We start from the raw sequence: 17678 nt of genomic DNA, 5'->3' as shown, positions 1-17678 counted from the left end.
GGCGGTTCAAGGGCGCACTCGGTGTGCTGGGGGTGATGGACAGCGGTTCGACGTGGTGTTGATGGGCGCTGGGCGGAGCTCGAAGCGGAACTTTGACGTCGCCGGCACTTGGCAGGGCAGGCACGACTAGGATGGCTGGTCCGTGCCCAAACTTTTTCCGCATACCAGGCCTTTGCGATCTGTTCCCGTTCTTGCATTCACAACGGGAACGAGGTGACAAGATGGCGCCGATTAAGCCGGTAAGAGCTCTCCATGATCATGAGCAAATCTAAAGCTGACATGATTGCAGGCCTCCAAGAACGACCCTGCGTCGACCCGACCGCGGCTGCAGGCCATCAACCAAGACTTCTCCGACCTCGACGAACAGATCCGCCAAGCTGCGCATATCATAGGCCTTCCCGAAGACTGGAGTACCATACCGGATCACGACACAAGGTCAGAAATCATACGACGACTCGTGCGCGCAAGAGCGGAATGGGTTCTGCGCTGGATCCTCGACAAGTTGAAAGACGAGACGGAAACCGGGCGGACAGCGCGAACAAATGCCAGCGCGTGGCAGCTTCTCGACTGGATGATACATGTCTTGCCTGTCTCAAGAAGCGCACCGCATCTACGCGATGCCGCCTTTCCCAGTATCTTGGAGAGAACCCTCGTTGAGAACTTCAACACAGACGCAGTCCTACAGTCGACGGCCACTTCAGAAGACGTTCACATGAGAGATGACTCCGAGTCGAGCGCGACCGTCCGCGAAGGAACCAAGCCATCCAAGAAGCGCAAACGGGGAACGGCTGAAGCATCATCGGCAGCGTCGACAGCAGCTGGCCCTGTAAACCTAGGCCGTCTTTTTGGTGTGGTCAGGACTGCAGTAAACTCTATCGCTCACCTGGCCGGAAGCGACCAAAGCGACGACACTACCCAGGCTGAGCTGATGAAGATGGTTTTGAGGACAGACAGCGCAGAAGCCTCGCGCATTCTAAGGTTCTGGCTTACTGCTGTCCGGATACTGTGCGCGACGCCTTCTTCCACTTCCGAGGTTACTACTTTGGAAGACTACCTGAACCTGTCGCTTGCGCTTGAGATGTGGGACCTGCGAGCCGCTGAGGTCAAAGACGAGACTGGGGCATCCGCTGAGGAGTTCAACACCGAGTGCCTTGTACCTATCTTGACATTGCTGGAACTTCTCAAAAAGATGCGTAGCGATGGTACAACAAGATGCTCTCAGAGAACCCTTGATCGTGCAATCGCAGCGCTCGACAAGCTTTTGGCGAGACACCTGCTAGCACCATCAAGAGCAGCTTTCTTTGCAGAGGTCAGTGTCGCTACAGGCTCTAATGATGTTGGTCCGAACGCCCGAGATACCACAGTCCTTGCAAGTAACCTGGAACCGCTCCGCGCAAAGCTCCTCCAGGCTGCGCAGATCGAAGATGGTGGCGACGCGCTACCTACAGAGCTCGCATCTCTTTTCAACACAGTCCCTCATGTGCTCGATCTAGCTATCCGCGCCTCTCCATCACGGACGCCCAGGAGCAGGGCCATGGAGAAGCCTTGGATACAGGCTGTCTTTTCAGCGCTTGCTGAGTGTGCTGGGTGCTCGCTAACCACACCTCCGAAGTTCATCACACGGCCGACGGCCGTTACTGCGCTTAGCGGTGCTATACACGTTCTGCAAGCGCATGAAGTAAGCCTTTCTGCAGACCTTGTCAAAAAGATCTTCTGGTATCACTGTGGTGTGAAGTACCCCGAACGTCAGGAGAAGCAGGTGCATTGGTCCCTCATCGCATCTCTTATTCAGCTCGACTCATCAGTCTTTGTGGAGTCGAAGTTGGGAGCCAAAGTCATGCAAGAGCGTCAGACTGACCTTACTGAATTCTTGTTCGAGAAGATAACGGCTTCAGAGCTAGAGGGTGCAGGCTTTACCGACAAGCAGATGGCCATTAGCTCTAAAGAAAAGCGACACTCCGCATCCAACAACGAGGCTAGTGCTCCCTTAGGACGCGCTGAAATTCTGGAGAGGATCATCAACCCACTGATGCTGGCGTTTGTGCGCCACCGGAATCTACTCGGCTTCATCCGGAGATGGGATGAGCAGTTGGTCAAGAGCTACAGGCACGGCAAGCGCAATTCTCTCAAGGATGGACAGGAAATCATTTGGGAAGATCGCGCCCTGCACAGTGCTCTAGCGGAGTCTCTCGAACCATCCTTGACCCAGAACCAGATAACAACACTGATTCAGGAGCATGCGGAGCGCCTGGCGCAGCTTGCTGTGGCAATCGAGACCTCCGCCGAAGAGAACGTCAAGGTTAGGAAACTCGCCGCTTACAAGAATGCAGCAAGCAGTGCTGTCCTGCTGCCGGCTCTTCTCCAATCAATCCAGTCCGAGAGCACGATCGAAGCACTTAAATCTGAGCTTCATGCTTTGTTCCTCACATACAAGACATGGGTTCAGGAACTCAATTACAGCCGTTACACCAAGGCCCACCTCTCCTGGTTCACACTGTGCCAGCTACTAGAGAAGTTGTGGCCCATCGAGCTTCACGCATCATCCCCGCTGCAACATGAGCTACTCTACCCGCTGCTCGAACAAGCTCTGAAAGTCAAGTCAGCAGGGCGCCGAGACGCCGGCGAAGGCGCAGATGCATCTGCAAGAGCTGCTGCAACATTGTTCTGGCTTAATACTTGTGATCGTCTTCAGACCCTGTCCGGTTCGGAGGAGATTATTCGCAGTGGTTTAGGCAAGGCGATCAGCTCACTAACTTCCGACCAGCTAGAACCCGACGCACAGCAGAAAATGATCCAGGTTTTCTGCGCATACTCTATCAGTCTCCTCGAGCACGCAGATAAGGATACATGCCGCCAATCTTTGCATGCCTTACTATCGAAGCTACCTCAATTCGATGGCGTTACTAGGGATCTTATCTGTCAATCACTTTCTCAGTCCATCCTCGAGCATGGAAAATCCGTCATACAAGACGCATACTGTGCAGCTCTTGTGGAGGCTCTCGGGCAGGGAGCCGGAAACAAGATGCCTGCTGTGGTCGGCGAAGCAATACTTCATATTCAACCTTCGGCTTTGTCCCGCGAGCAAAGACAAGCCATACTGGACCGCACGACCGAACTCCTCGACCTCGGACAGAGCGACACAGTAGTACCCTTAAGCGTCATGGCACATCTCCAATATGTTCCAAATGCAAAAGCCAAAGTTTCTACCGACGCAGACGTCATATTCGACATCGCGGAACAGCTGCATCGCCAAAATCTCGAAACAGATGCAGCATTGCAGCTACTGCGAGAGCTCGTCCAAAGAACCCTTGGCCATATCATCCCGAACCAGGCTCAAGCCCAAAACAAAGAGTTCTCCATCGCCTATGCAGGACGGCTGCTATCCATTGCAAAAGCCACTAACAAGTGCACGCTAGCAAGGCTCTCGGTCTTGCGAGCGACGTCGGTTTCGCAGAAGCAAAACTCATTGCTTCACATCGAGCGCTATGTCGACCTGCTCAAGCAATGTCTTGGTAGTGAGGATATTGCACTGCTTCAAGGGTCGTTGGACGCTTTCAACGAGCTGTCTATAGACGCCTTGAAAGAAGTGAAACAGCTTGACCGCGTGCAGGCATGGCTCCGCACATGGCTCAAAGACGCCATTGACCTTGAGCAATATATCGATCCATCAGTTCTCATCCCGAGCGAAGTTGCAGACTACTTCGCACGAGTCTACACATTGATCGCCAAATATGAGCTCTACCCAGACGTCAAGTGGCTCATCAGCCTGGCGCTTACCGTCCTCAGAAGTAGCCCAGTCCGCATACAAGATAACGTGTATACAACACTGCGCAATACGCTCGGCCCGCTCGCCTTTCACGAGAAGCTAGACTTAGTCACAACACTGACTGCTGATCAAAAGCAGCCAAACCTTGCCGCGTCCTACCGCATTCTCGACGATCTTATCAAGACCGTGGACGACCAGCTGGAATCCAACGCCGAGCTCAAGCAGAGGCAGCTTGCACTGCTACCAAGGATATGCGTTCTGCTCGCCGAGAGTCCCGACTACGATTCTTTCAACGCTCTGCTCGGCTGCATTGACACAATTCTGAACGACAAACCCTCGCTTGCTTCACAACACAGTATCGAATGCGTATTCAGCGTACTCGTAAAGCTCACATCCCGAAGCAGCCCCGTACTGTCATCTCAGTATGCTCCTGAGATCTTCTCAAGGCTCTGCCATACGAGTCGCCTCACCCTGCTCGTACACCGTGGCCGCTTGGGCGGACGCTTCCATCTTCTCTTACCACTTCTGCAAGGCCTGCTGTTCTGCCTCTTCATCCCGAATGCTGCTCGCAGTGGCGCTCTGCCTTCGTGGCTACGTACCGTCACAGCTACGGAGCCGGTGCGTCTCACACCTACAAATGCAGCGCAATTCACCCGCCTTCTCTCGACTCTGTGCAACCCACCGCAATCTTCTATCACAAAGGCACACCAACATCATCAGTCACGTAACTCCAAGGACCTCAATGACCCCATCAAGGCAGCCCGCGACAAGGCTAGCAAATTCCTGTACCCTCTCCTCGCATCGTTCTGCCGCTTCCAGCTCAGCGGACGATTAGATCAGGAGGTGAGGGAGAAGTTGATGCCAGGCATCTGGGAAGTTATCGGCACGGCGAGCTTGCACAGGGATGGACTAGACGCTATGTTCGCCGGTCTAGGCAGGAGTGAGAGAGACATTTGGAAGGGGCTTTGGGAGCAGTGGGAGGGTGTACATGGGAGGAGGCAGATCGTTGGTCACGGAGAGTAAGGTAATATGTATTGTGAGAGGGCAACAAGGATTGTTTGTGACTATTGCAAACGCTCCGCCTACTATTCGCTACATCTAGTTTGCGATTTCGTCTCTCACATCCGTGCCAAGAATTCCACCTTCACTTCGCCCTCATTGCTGTGCTATTGTCGTCGCAGTATTCTCATCTAGCTATTGTGATCACAAATACAATAGACCAGCATTGCAGTACGGCCCTGGGCTTCCTTATATCAAGCAGCTCCGGCCTCTCCTACTTTCTCCCAGCAACCTCTACTCCCATCTCCTCTTACCAGTACCAATTTCAAGCCACTTCTTTATACAGTCTTCAAATCTCTCCTCACAAAAGCTATCATGACTTCTACCATCACCGAACAAGCCACTTCTGGAAGCGCTGGCGCTTCTCCTCCAATTCCCGGCATCTGCACCTGCAACACACCAAACACCTACCTCACACCCATAATTGGGTGCGTCAACCGCCGGTGCCGCCCCCGGTACTACCATCTCAGCTGTGTAGGGCTGGAAGATCGCCCTGCGCATTGGTCTTGTCCGTCCTGCGCGCCTCCCTCCAACAAGCGCAAGTCAGATGACTCTGACGACGACATGCCGCGCAAGAGGCGCAAGATGGCTGAGCTCGTAGCCTTTGCCGCCGACGTTCCCCTTGCGGTCGTCGAGCAGCTTCTCGCTGAGGAGCCTGGCGCCGACAACGACGCAGAGAGTGTGGAGATTGAGGAGGCTGAGGACGATGTAGTCGCCGGGCTTCCTGCTGTTGGTGCCAGTGGAGACACACCAATCCTGGTTGCCGACGACGACGATGGTTCCGCCTCTGCTTCTGAGGACGGTTTCGAGGATGGCGGCGACGATGAGCCGGAGTCGGAGTCAAGCCGCTACTGCGTTCGAGACTGTCGTCGCGAGACTGGTGGGATGGTGGGGTGTGATGGGGAGGATTGCGCGGGCGAGTGGTTCCACTTTGCCTGCATCGGGATGACTTCCAAGACAATTCCAGAGGGAGAGTGGTTTTGCGATGATTGTGCTGGGGAGTGAGAAGGGGTGTTAACTTGCATCACTGGAAAGTCACAAGTTGTTTTACGGGTTGTTATCGTTAGCTAGTTATGTCTATAGCGCAAGCAGTCAAGACACCATCAGCCCGCACAGTCAAAATCCAATTCTCTTGTTAACGCCAGACTCCGCGCTAAGTCCAGCGAATTTCGAAAGCACAAGAAAGTCAGATGCACCCCTACTACTCACTCTAGTGGTCTGGGTAGATGGTATAGGTCTTCATGGGCACATCCGTAGGACCAGTGTACACGTAGTTCTCGTCAATCGTGATAGTGAGCATTGGCTCAGCCGTGACAGCAGGGCCCAGGCTGCGCTTGTCAGCGTAGGTAGGTGTCTCAGCGTCATCAACGGTGATGGTCGTGGTCTCCGCGGGTAAGGTGTTGGGGACAGTGGTAGTCACGGTCACTACGCCAGACGTGTTGATGACGGTCGTGGTCGTAGTGTCGACGTATGTAGGCTCTCCTTCCACAGTGACGGTGACGTACTCAGCAGGCGCAGTGTACGGCTCGGCGCGCTTGTCGTAGTAGGATGTGACGGTTGTGTAGATGACAGACTGGAACTGGGAGGGCGTTGCGCCTGCGCTCTGGGACCTGGTCCGAGTAACGGTCGTAGTGCCAGCATGTGCAGTCGGGTTTGCCGAACGGGTAACGGTGACCGTACCAACGTAAGAAGCAGGGTTTGCCGACTGAGTGACAGTGACAACACCAGCCGGGGTTCCAGCAGCCACGGACTTGGACTTTGCAGAACGAGTGTGTGTGACAGTAGTAGTCATGTTGATTGTTCGATCACCATTGTCAATAGTAGTGGCAATGTCTCTCCGTGAGATATCACTCCTTGAGACAAGCCTGGTGAAGGTCGTGTGCATATGGTGGGTAGTGGTGACAGTCACGGTGACTTCCTTGACAGCGATCTTGTTGTATGCTGCGTACACTGATTAGTTTTGAGCTGGTACGTAGATGTATAGGCGTACCGTTGGAGCTGCGCATAGCAGTTTTGAAGGCCTCGCCGTTGGCATCGGCGGGGCCAATGTGCTGACCAAAGTTTGTGCAAGAAGATGCCTCCTCCGGCAGGGAGTAGAGGGCACATTGGGCGACGGCAATGGGATTAGGATTGGGGCAGGCAGGTCCAGGAATTTGGGACGGGCTGCGCTGGATGTAGATGTTGACTACATAGCGGAAGATGATTAGCTTTGCTATATAATAATATCATGCCAAAGGGTACAACTTACAGGAGTCGCAGCCTTCATGGTTGTTGCAGAGTTCGGCGCAAGCCTCCGGGCTGTATGAGTCCAGTTGAACGTACAGCATGTACCTGTTGGACGAGAAGGCACAGTTTGCGTTCTTCATGGTGGCAGTGTAGCCGGCAGGAATTGGGGCCGTCAAGGCCAACTCGTCGTACTTCTCGTCATCTGTGAAAGCCGAGAGAGCGTTGGAGGATGGCTCCGGGGCAGTGCTGTCACCGAGAGGCGCACAGAGGGGTTCGGAACGGGGGGCAGGTGTGGCAAAGATGGCGGATGCGGCAGAGGTGACGAAAGGAGGGACGACAGCGGCGAAGACCGCACCGGAGAAGAAGAAGAAGAAGATGGTGATGATGGAAGAGGACTTCGTCATCTTGTATGTTGCTTGACCCTTAGGTCAGAGTGAAGGATGAGAAAAGGTTGTCAGAGAAGAAACTCTGAATCTTGACGATGTAAAGATGTTGGTTGTTGCTATGTTGAAATGGGGAAGTCGCCTTCTTATACTGACGGATGAGCTCTCAAATCAAGTAGGAAGCATTGATGACTGTATGAAGGGGACATGGTGCCAGAGACTACGTCTTGATCATGATGAGATATATTCGATGTATTGAGCCCAGAATGAGGGTTCGCATTACATGGTCATACTTTACCCCGCTGGATACATCCATTGAGATGCTTTGAAGCTCCGTTGTCCACCGCATTCTTCTCTCGACATTCGGAACGGGTGCTTCGCATGGTTTACCATTGTCATCACGGGCGATGATCGACGCCCATAACGGGCTAGATCGGAGCATACGACATGGGTATACGGGCAAGAATGCGCGATTGAACCCTTTGACTCTGTTGAGAAGGGCCTCGCGATTTCATGAATGGCGCGGATGATCGAATAACACGCGATTATCGAAGGGCTGTATGAAGAAGGGTCTATGTGTGTTGAGGCGTACGCGTCCAGAGCTGCCGGCTGTCCGGCGTCGGAGGGCGCTAGCGTGCCGAATGGGCAGGAGCCGCCCTTCCACGTGAGGGACCCTTTCACACACAGGCACGCTTTCTGGATCGTTATCCCATAGGTTTCCTTGCACCCCCTTAGCTGGAAGGGACTGTGTACCCCGCTTCCCAACGAGACAACCTCAGCTCAGCTCAGCTCAGCTCACTTGGTGTAAGGCCGCAACCAACAGCATCCACAATCATCGCTCCTACATCATTCTGGCCTGCCTTGTAGCTGTGATGGTCACCATGGTGCCTGCGCTAAATCTACCTCCCGAATCCAAGGTTCCGCCACGTCTAGGCTCTGATCCCTTGCCGCAAGATGGACAATTCCGCGTCCCTACTCTGCGACCTTGGGACCGCGGGTCTCACCACCCCACCTACACCATGGACCTTGCCATCCGGTCCATGAACATCAGTACCCTAGCCGATCTTCATGGTCTAACTGTTATCCCGCAATTATACCAAATGCTCTTCCATCGTACCCGCGAATTTGCCGCGACCGTGCACAAGCTGGTGGACGTCGCGCCAGCGTCGTGGGCAGAGGCGGCATGCTCACTGGTGTATTGGGGCGTCAACATTCTGCGACACAAGGACGTCGGACTGGAGCGGTTCCTACACAGTCAACGCGAGAGTCTGTATTGGATCCTGGATGATGCGCTGTTGACGATCTGTGTGGATCAGTGGGATCCACCATCCTCGCAGTCTACCCAACCGCGCACATCTTCATCATCAACCCCCAAACTCATTGCTTGGGACAAAGCTACGGCACCGGTAACGCTAGCGTTGTCAAGGGCCAGTGATCTACTCCCCATATGGGCCGCGCAAGATCTGCAAGATTGGGAGAGGTGGGGATTTGCCCGCTCGTACACTGTGGCTCAGCACATGACCGCTGGCTGGTTCCGTCGATCCACAAAATTCCTGCACGAAAGCAGCAGGATATACGAGATTTGGAGGACTATGAGGCGATGGGGCGGTGGCCAGCTTCCTACTGAGCTGGCGACTGTCATTATGGAAGATGTAGCAAAGTCTGAGAAGCTTCCGATGGGTGACCTGCGGTTGCATTATTTCCCCAAGGGCAAGTCGAGAGCGCAGCTGATATAAGCGAGTGTTACGTTTGTTCTACCTAGAGCGTGTTCTACATCGGTGCGCCTCCTTCCAGTCCTCCATCCTCGGTACCTTGGGCATTTGCTGAAGCCAAGATAGCCAGCACATCCTCCTTCTCGCCCATACCTTCCATCGCTCCGAACACGTCGGTCATGGTGCGCTCCGCTACTTTCTCAATTTCCTTTTGCTCCGTAACACCTACTTCGTTCAGCGTACTCGGCAACCCAAGGCTTCTCACAAAGTTGGCCACCGCATCCGCAAGGCTTGGCTCGTCGCTTTCAAGGACCTTGTTCCAGATTCCCAGCACGCGTTGCTGTACCTCTCTCTGCTTCTCCGACTTCGAGGCATTGTACCGTAGAACAGGGGCGAGCATGACACAAGACGTGACGCCGTGCATAACGCCGCATACACTTCCCAGCTGATGTCCAATGGCGTGCGAAAGCCCCATCGGAACGCTCCACAGTATGAGACCCATCATCGCGTTCCTAGAACCTATCTGGCAATTTCCGACTCCATCGAGCAGCTCGGATCGGTTGCTGTCGCTTTCGCCGTTTTTGTAGTTTCTCAGCCCTTTCAATAGGACTGCAAGCGCATCTTCCATATGGTGAAAAACCTCTCGGGTGCACTTGGCGTTGAGCATCTGTTGATGACACAGTGTCAATACAGTCTCTACCTTCCGAAACTCCGAGGGCAGTACATACCGTTTCGACGCAATGATCTATCGCGCGCATCCCGCTCGACAGCCACAACTTCCGAGGCGATGTGGACGCTACTTCAGGATCCAGGAGGATGAGGTCTGGCGCTGCATGCTCACTTGCGAAATGCTGCTTCTTTTTTGTTTTGGGGTTCGTTGCAGATGAGTTGTTGTTCCACTCGCTTGCGGATAGACTCGTCGGTACGAGGATGAGTTTTGTCGTTGGGTCCTTCAGATCAACTGCACTTCCCTTCTCTTGGTCTACCAAGGATTCCATGGCCTCTACCGTGAGGTTATCTGGAGCGAGATTCGCGTGCATCAAGCGAGCGATCTTGCTTGCATCCGAGTAGCTGCTACTTCCTATACTGATCAGACAATCCGCGTTCTTTTCGTGGAATAGTCTCGCGATCTCCAGTACGTCTTCGTATGGAGAGTGAGCGCCGACCCCCGACTTTGTCCCTACAACAAACGAGCCCAGTTTTTCTTTCAGCTTCTCGACAATATCCGTGTTCTCGTGAAGCGCCTTCGAGTGCACTATGAGGATGCGCTGGCAGCTCCACGTACCAATCGCGTCGACAATATCGTCTAAGTAGTTGGAGTTGAGTATGGCATTGTGACCCTTCCGAGCGGGGACTGGAAGTTGCTGAATCGTTCGCCTTTTGCAACAATAATCGCTGTAGTCGGACATGTTGTTAAAAATGATGAGAACGCCGTTTCTTCTGTTGTATCAAGCAGTCCAAACAGTGAATAGGTGTTTTTCGAGCTGCAAGCCTTTGAGGCGTCGCATGTTGTTCCCTGACGAGCGTCTTACCTCATACCTGCTCAACCCCGCCGTCATAATGTGCAACCCCACTTGTTACTACGATGCTCACGAAGCATGTATACTGTATTGGATGCAGATTGCGTGCTTCAATGCCTCTACCTTTCTGGATTGGTCGGTGGCCTTCAATCGAGATCCAATGCTTGCTGGGCCTGCGGCGTATTGCTCCGCCAATCGTACCCAGGTGGACTGACCTTCCGGTATGAGGAGACTCGCTTTCAGGAACCATTTGCAGAGCAAATGAGAAATACCTTTAAGCTGTATACGGAGCGAAACAGCGAATGCTCATGGTACCTGGGGTTGCTCGTACTCCCAGGACCCCGTTGTGGTGGTCATAGCTCCACCCAGCGATGAAGGCTCGCGACAGGGGGCAGTGCCGCTGTCGAGATCGTAAATCCTCCTGTGTAGGAGCGCATCGAATCGCATCGTGTCTTCGAGACCAAGAAAGTTGTGAGCGGCATAATTTTGATATATGCTCTGACAGAGCTCATCACAGAGCGTTGGTGATAATGTCCTGGCGGGGGACCAGAGGTGTCGAGGAGGGAAGCCGCGACCACGACACGCTAGGACGCGGTGGGTGTTACGCGCATCGGTTGCAACGCCACGTCGGTCTTGACACTGAACATGAACAATCTTTATATCCTTCTTCCAATGATCCTCGGATCTTGCATCATCAGCGCGAGACGTCCATGTCGAACCGGGCTCCGCGGATCGGGCTTGCACAGCTCGCGCGATTTTGAAATCCTTTCAGCCGTCTCGAGTGCGCGGATCGGAAACCACATCAAGCTCTGCTTTTCTGGCTACACCAACCTCTTATCAGCCTACAGCATTGGCTATCGAGTCATGCTTGAGTAGCACAAATCTAGCATCATATGTTTGTCGCTGCTGTAAGTCCTGTAGAAGGCACTAATGAGGCGAGGAGTCATTTTGAGCAGGTTATGATGTACACACATCTGTACTACGACTATAAGATGTTTCTGACCCCTCGCGTCGCCAAACAGGCAGCCTAGAACACAAAGCTCATCAAGCTTGGCTCACGAGCTCCGGGGTCTTTGTGCGTCTGAGATGGTTGCTCATTGCAGCTGACAATCGTGCTCCCAGAGGGCCGCATTCCCAACGAACTCCACGATCATCTCTATTCATCACTAACTTTCGTAACCAGTTTCGGATTGCTTGCAGTATACTTAGTCTGAAGTATTGCTGCGTTCTGCTCCTAGAATGATGAGGTTACAGGTTATCGTTAATGAATCTCCAGGAAGGCGCGATCGCGTTATTTCAGAAGTGTCGTGTCCAATCAGGCGGATATCAAAGAACAAGCTAACGACAGCTTGCACTTCTCCTCGAATACACGGTATACACTCGAAGTAAGGTACCCGTCGTGTCGCTTCTCCATGCTAAGTCGCAGGCCGTACGCCCTGACATGCCGCTGCGACACGGCCAACAAACCAAGGAAGCAGGCACACCTCATCTCGCCAAAACGTCTAATTGCCCTTTCTTCTACATCTACGCGTCACCTCAACTCTAGCCACCGCGGAGCAACAGTATTGACTCCTAGCGCGCGGCGTTGTCATACTTCGCTTAGCACCCCGCATCCATCGAGTCTTGACATCACGCTCGACGACCCGCCATCTCGGACCAAGACGACCATCTCTGCCAGCCTCTCCACATGCTGATGTCAGGCACGGTCCTGCAATGCACCCCAGACAGCGCTAATGCGGATCGGGCGGATATCCGAACGTTTGCTGGCCTGTAAAAGGCTTGTTTGCAAGGTTTCGCTGCAGACTCCGCTGCGTTTCAAGCTTTCGCCAATCTCATGACCGGCAATAGCTGCGTATTGCCGCGAGAGAGGCGTGGAGCAGCTAACGGCACGATTTATCCGTTGGCACAGCACAGATGGGGCTTGTTGAATGCATCGAGGCGGCTGGAATGCGCACGCGAGGGCATGCTGGCTCTGTTGTTGCGGCGGAGGAATGAGCCGTGTTAGCTCGGCTGGAGGCGTCCATGAGATGGGTGTTGTTGGAGGAGGAAGCGAAGGATATGACATTTACTGATGTCACCTTGGTGACAAGCTCAGAGGCGTCTATTGGGAGGAGGGCTAACGTATTGCTTGCATGCCTGACGAGGCGTGTGTTGATCATTGAATTGGTATAAGAGACGAAAGGGTAGTCTCTGTCACCTGCAGTCAAGCACCTGCATCTTCAACACCTTCACTCCTCAGACACCAATCGCCAAACTACAAGATGCTGTCCAAGTCTTTCTCCCTTCTCGCCTTTGGCGCTCTGGCATACGCCCAGGAGCAGGTCCAAGAGGGTGCTCCTGCGCCTGTCGTCCTCGCAACCGCAAAGTCTGGTGTCATTCCCGCCACTCCAACCGCCACTCCATTCACTGGTGTCGACACAATCCAGGGAGCCATCGTCTCTCCCCTCCCGCCTGCGCCCGGCTACCTCCCAGGCGAGACCGGTGGTCTCGAGGGCACTGCGACAGCGTCTTCCAACCAGCCCTCAGCCACCTACCGCGCCACCATGCCAGAGGTGCAATACAACCCCTTCGTGGGCAGCACTATCTCCGGTTCCATCCAAGCTGTGGGTGGTGCAGGCGGTGTCAACTTCACCGTCGACCTGACCAACCTGCCCGACCAAGCGCAATTCGGCCCATTCGCATGGCACATCCACGCCATGCCCGTACCCTCCGACGGAAACTGCACAGCAACTATGGGCCACTTGGACCCCACGAACCGCGGCGAGCTCGTCATGTGCGACTCTGCGCAGCCTGAGACCTGCCAGGTTGGTGACTTGGCTGGCAAGCACGGCGGCAAGATCATGACGGAAGGAAGTTTCACTACTAGCTTTGTCGACCCGTACCTCAGTGTTGAGCAGGGCAGTGCTGGATTCTTCGGTGGATTGGCGTTTGTCTTGCACACTGGCAACACTACGAGGATTACTTGCGCGAACTTTGAGATGGTCGGTGGCAACGGTACTTCTCCCAATGGCACCATGGCCATGCCCAGCCCCACTAGCAGCGACCCAGCTGAGTACACTGGTGCTGCTACCAAGCTTGGTGGAGGTGCTGCTGCTCTTGCGGCCGGTGTTTTTGCCGCGATGATGCTGTAAACAGTGGTACTATTTGATTGTTTGAGTCATAGAACTATACCAATAACGTATTACATGTCCCACGCAAAGGAATGCATGATATCGTGACATGTATCCTGTTATGAACGAGGTCAGAGAGCATTGCGCCATGTTGTACAAGAACTTACACAGATAATTGACGGAAGTATATAGTGATGCATATCCGTAGGTATTTCCATTAGGCTATAGCCTCCTCAGTAACGCCGGCATCTGTCTTGCTGCCCCATGCTGGGTGAATAGTACTTTTACACTCTTTGTCGCAAAGGTACCCCTTACATACCCAGTATCTGGGACCACTCCCCAGCCTCCTACCGCATTCCAAGACTGCGCACGTCTTCCACTTTCCTCCATCGCTTTTCAGTCCCTTCCTCAGCAACCTCATCGCGCTTTCTGTCTTGCGCACGGCGAGCTCTGTACTGTCCAACTGACTGCAAATACGACAAAGTTGCCTAGTAGTCTGAGATAGACTCATCTCAGTGTAGTACGCGTGTCTGTTGAAAAATCCCCAAAACGCTCTTTGTTGTTGAATAGAATTGCGCTTTACACAGTCGCAGGTCGGGTTTCCGTATGCTCGACTTCTACGATTGCGAGAATTGCGAACGATGTGTGTATGGTAGCACGATGCGCAGTATGGGACGCAATTCTCGAGATGGTGAAGTGCAGGCGCATGTGGCATAAAAGAATACTCTTCACACCCGTCACACATCTGATTCGTGCAGGCCCAACAAGTGTTCTTCTCGCCAGGGTCGCACGTGTAGCGCCTGAAGATACCAATTCGGCTTGAGACATCGTTCGAAGGTAGGACTGATTCGCGGACTGATTTTGAGACGGATGATAGGCTGGCGATATCGGTGTAGTGCAGATCTTTGGCGACCATGATCAACATGTCGTAGACAGCCAGAAATCGCGAAAGCTCGTTTTGAGTACCACCACTACCTTGACACGGTAGAACAGTATCACCGCTGTTACTCGCGTGCTTTATGCGCTCCGTCAACATCATTTCGATCTTTTGCTCCGCCCCTATCGTAGCCTTCGTGACGTACCGACGGACTGATCGCACCGGGGCTTTGAAGTCCATCGGTAGATAACGGAAGAACAAAATCGGGGTGTAGACCAGAACGCCATAGACCAAGAGCGCTGGCCACTTGAACATGCAAGCGAAGCAGCCCCGGTGCATTTTAAGGATTTCTTTTACCATGTCGAGAATGGAATCGTCGTTCTTTCTAATCTCTAAAATAGCACCGGGGAACGCAAGGACACCGATGAACGACACGAGGGCGTAGAAAAAGCTGTGGTAGTCAGCAAGACCCATCTATCCACGAATATACGGCTTACGTTAGCGCAACACCATATTGTGCCTCTTTCACAAATTCCAAGCACATGGCAGTCGAACTCGCCGTTGTCTCGTTGAGTCTTCCGGCAGCAGCAAAAAAGCTCTCATTCGTGCCAGCGGGTCGCTGCAATTCGAGGCCCGCTTTGTCATGACAAGCTTTCAGATTAAGAGGTATGTATCCAACCTGGTAGTTTGTAGCCATCGCCAGAAAGACGGTGATCGTAGTGTCGACAATCGTGAAAGGTAAGTTCAGTGGAGGGAAGCATACCAGCGCAGGCCACCAACAGGCCAGGTTCCAGATCCATAAGATTATGCCCCATTTGTCCGCAAGCCTTTCGCCAGCTAGCATGGACGTGCCGTAGATACCGTCGTGAAGTTCGGGATTAATCCTGATCAACTCGTGGTGGTCTGCCGCGGCGACCCAGTAAATTATCGCGGGTGAGAACAGGGCAAAACGAATAACGGCAATGAACATGCTCGCGTTTGTCCAAAAGTAAGAGTTTACTGCCATAATGGGGAAACGAAAAGTTGATGTTAAGGGTGGCTTGGTGGGTGTAATCGCGAATCCGTAGTCGGAAGTTCACCACAATTCAATCATTGGAGCCATCGCGAGTTATAAGGTAGATGGTGCCTGGCGCACAAGGCTGAGCGGCTGAGTCTCTGACAGACCTCGGGACGCAAGCCACCACGGCAGTTTCTTGCAGAGGTGTGCGTGAAACTACGGGAAAGAGTTTTGGCGTCGGAGGCTTGTACTGCGAAGCTCTGATCTTCGCGATGAAGTGGCCGCGGTCAGCCATAAGGGCATAGTTGGGGTGCTGCCAAGATCCGGTGAACAGAAACATCGTGACAAGCAAGGCTGTGATTCGGTCATTTCACGCATGTTCGTATTCGTCACCCCTTGCGAGCGACATCGCAACAGCCTTACTCTCATTCAGATGTGCGAGGCATTCCACGCATGGCGAGTAGTGGCCTTGGGAATGCGAGTCGCGAATGACGTAGTTGCACCTGCGGGACCAAGCCGGTGCAGAGTTCTCAGTGGCTTTGACCGCACGTTGCCCGTCACGATGCCGCTGTCATTTTGCTAGCAGAAACTATGCGCATATTCAAGGGTGTAGTAAACGGTTGTCGACAAGGTAAGGGTGTCGCGCAAGATGAGGTGTTGAGTTGTGGTAGTGCTTCCCTGGCCAGGCTAGTAGTGCACGGCTCGAACCGCCGCCGGTGGGTCGCGATTTCCATGGCAACGGCGGGTGTTTATCGATGCCACCAGGCTCTCCCACGCCAACTGTCGGCCAGCTCAAGAAGGTCCAAGCCTGAATCTTGCGGCCCACACAGGCGTAGAATATTGCTTACTCCGCACTTTGGACCTCTTAGCTGCATGTATGTAACCCCCCATCCCGCCTTCCCCTACCGCCTTCTGCACCTCCAACGCTTGATCTCAACAACATCTGGACTGCATCCTTAGTCGCAGCATATATTAACTCTGGTTGATAGAGCTGTCGCTACTGTTTTTGCACCGGTAAATTCAGATCAATTTCACAATGGAGGCTCTACTCTCCCTCGCATTCGACAACATAGCGTCCAAGGATACGCAGAAGATTCGCAAAGGGTTGCGCCAGATCGAGGGCATGTTGGCGCAAATATGTCTTTCAAGCGGCAAGCCACGAAACTCACCACCGGGCCACCGACGGAACGCCTCTGCGCTCAATTTGGGAGATCAGCAACAACCAACGCCGAAGAAGCTGGGGCAGTTATCAGACGATCTTGCCTTTCGCGAGTTCTTTCGGTTGCAAGAGGGATTCGAGTGGAATGGTGAGTTGAGAACTTGCAACAATGCCAGTGTATACTAACAATTATAGTTGTAACACGAGTAGCCGACTGTCTGGATCGACTGCTGGGCATGGGAAGCAGTAAGGGTAAGAGGCCCGACTAGAAAATGCCGAACACCAGCTAACCAACTACCGATAGATGGCCAAAACGACATCCTCATCCTCTCCTCGTTATCGAATATCCAGGGTCTTCTCCTGCTGCACCCGCCATCGCGCATCATCTTCGGTCGCGAAGTTTACATGAACGTCCTCCTCGACCTGCTCGACCCCTACAACTGCCCCGCCATCCAATCCCAAGCCCTCCTCGTCCTGGTCACCGCGCTTCTTGCGACACCACAAAACACGCGAGTGTTTGAGCATATGGACGGCCTGCTCACCGTGACCAGCCTGTTCAAGGACGAAGAGACTACACAAAACGTCAAAGTCAAGCTGCTGGAATTCCTATACTTCTACCTCATGCCCGAGATCCCAGGTTCTGGCCCGCATCGGAGTCCTAGCAAGCTGACCAATGCTTTCGAGCGGCGGGGAAGCACTGCGACTGGCGACGATGGCGGAGGTGCGACCAGAAAGCACATTCGGTCGCAAGAGGAGAAGCAGAACATGCTGGGACGGTACCTCCCCAACGTGGATGACCTTGTCGAGGACCTCCAAGAGACCGCACCGTTCAACAGCGTCGCGTGCTGAGAGTCCCATCAGCGCCACCA

General features: G+C 53.6%; 7 protein-coding genes across 7 annotated transcripts; 5 read left to right on the top strand and 2 right to left on the bottom strand.

Annotated features, from left to right (window-relative positions):
• Positions 1-221: 221 nt before the first annotated feature.
• J4E85_003055 (uncharacterized protein) lies at positions 222-4789 on the top strand (the record flags this gene model as incomplete). Its single annotated transcript, XM_051467328.1, has 2 exons — positions 222-239; positions 290-4789. 2 exons carry the CDS (start codon positions 222-224, stop codon positions 4787-4789), a joined length of 4518 nt encoding a protein of 1505 aa, XP_051328487.1.
• Positions 4790-5389: 600 nt separating this feature from the next.
• On the top strand, positions 5390-5843 carry J4E85_003054 (uncharacterized protein; the record flags this gene model as incomplete). The annotated part of the gene is made up of 2 exons (XM_051467327.1): positions 5390-5713; positions 5793-5843. The coding sequence occupies 2 exons, from the start codon at positions 5390-5392 to the stop codon at positions 5841-5843; spliced, it is 375 nt and encodes a 124-aa protein (XP_051328486.1).
• A 192-nt stretch (positions 5844-6035) lies between these two features.
• J4E85_003053 (uncharacterized protein) lies at positions 6036-7455 on the bottom strand (the record flags this gene model as incomplete). The annotated part of the gene is made up of 3 exons (XM_051467326.1): positions 6036-6775; positions 6816-7010; positions 7074-7455. The coding sequence occupies 3 exons, from the start codon at positions 7453-7455 to the stop codon at positions 6036-6038; spliced, it is 1317 nt and encodes a 438-aa protein (XP_051328485.1).
• A 998-nt stretch (positions 7456-8453) lies between these two features.
• Positions 8454-9170, top strand: J4E85_003052 (uncharacterized protein; the record flags this gene model as incomplete). Its single annotated transcript, XM_051467325.1, has 1 exon — positions 8454-9170. The coding sequence occupies one exon, from the start codon at positions 8454-8456 to the stop codon at positions 9168-9170; it is 717 nt and encodes a 238-aa protein (XP_051328484.1).
• A 34-nt stretch (positions 9171-9204) lies between these two features.
• J4E85_003051 (uncharacterized protein) lies at positions 9205-10555 on the bottom strand (the record flags this gene model as incomplete). The annotated part of the gene is made up of 2 exons (XM_051467324.1): positions 9205-9813; positions 9875-10555. The coding sequence occupies 2 exons, from the start codon at positions 10553-10555 to the stop codon at positions 9205-9207; spliced, it is 1290 nt and encodes a 429-aa protein (XP_051328483.1).
• Positions 10556-12927: 2372 nt separating this feature from the next.
• Positions 12928-13797, top strand: J4E85_003050 (uncharacterized protein; the record flags this gene model as incomplete). Its single annotated transcript, XM_051467323.1, has 1 exon — positions 12928-13797. The coding sequence occupies one exon, from the start codon at positions 12928-12930 to the stop codon at positions 13795-13797; it is 870 nt and encodes a 289-aa protein (XP_051328482.1).
• A 2889-nt stretch (positions 13798-16686) lies between these two features.
• J4E85_003049 (uncharacterized protein) lies at positions 16687-17658 on the top strand (the record flags this gene model as incomplete). Its single annotated transcript, XM_051467322.1, has 3 exons — positions 16687-16957; positions 17005-17061; positions 17114-17658. The coding sequence occupies 3 exons, from the start codon at positions 16687-16689 to the stop codon at positions 17656-17658; spliced, it is 873 nt and encodes a 290-aa protein (XP_051328481.1).
• Positions 17659-17678: the final 20 nt, after the last annotated feature.

The sequence above is a fragment of the Alternaria conjuncta genome, assembly GCF_024043145.1.
Source record: "Alternaria conjuncta strain BMP 0040 chromosome Unknown scaffold_4, whole genome shotgun sequence".
NCBI lineage: Eukaryota > Fungi > Ascomycota > Dothideomycetes > Pleosporales > Pleosporaceae > Alternaria > Alternaria conjuncta.
This window is presented reverse-complemented; position numbering and strand designations above follow the sequence as displayed.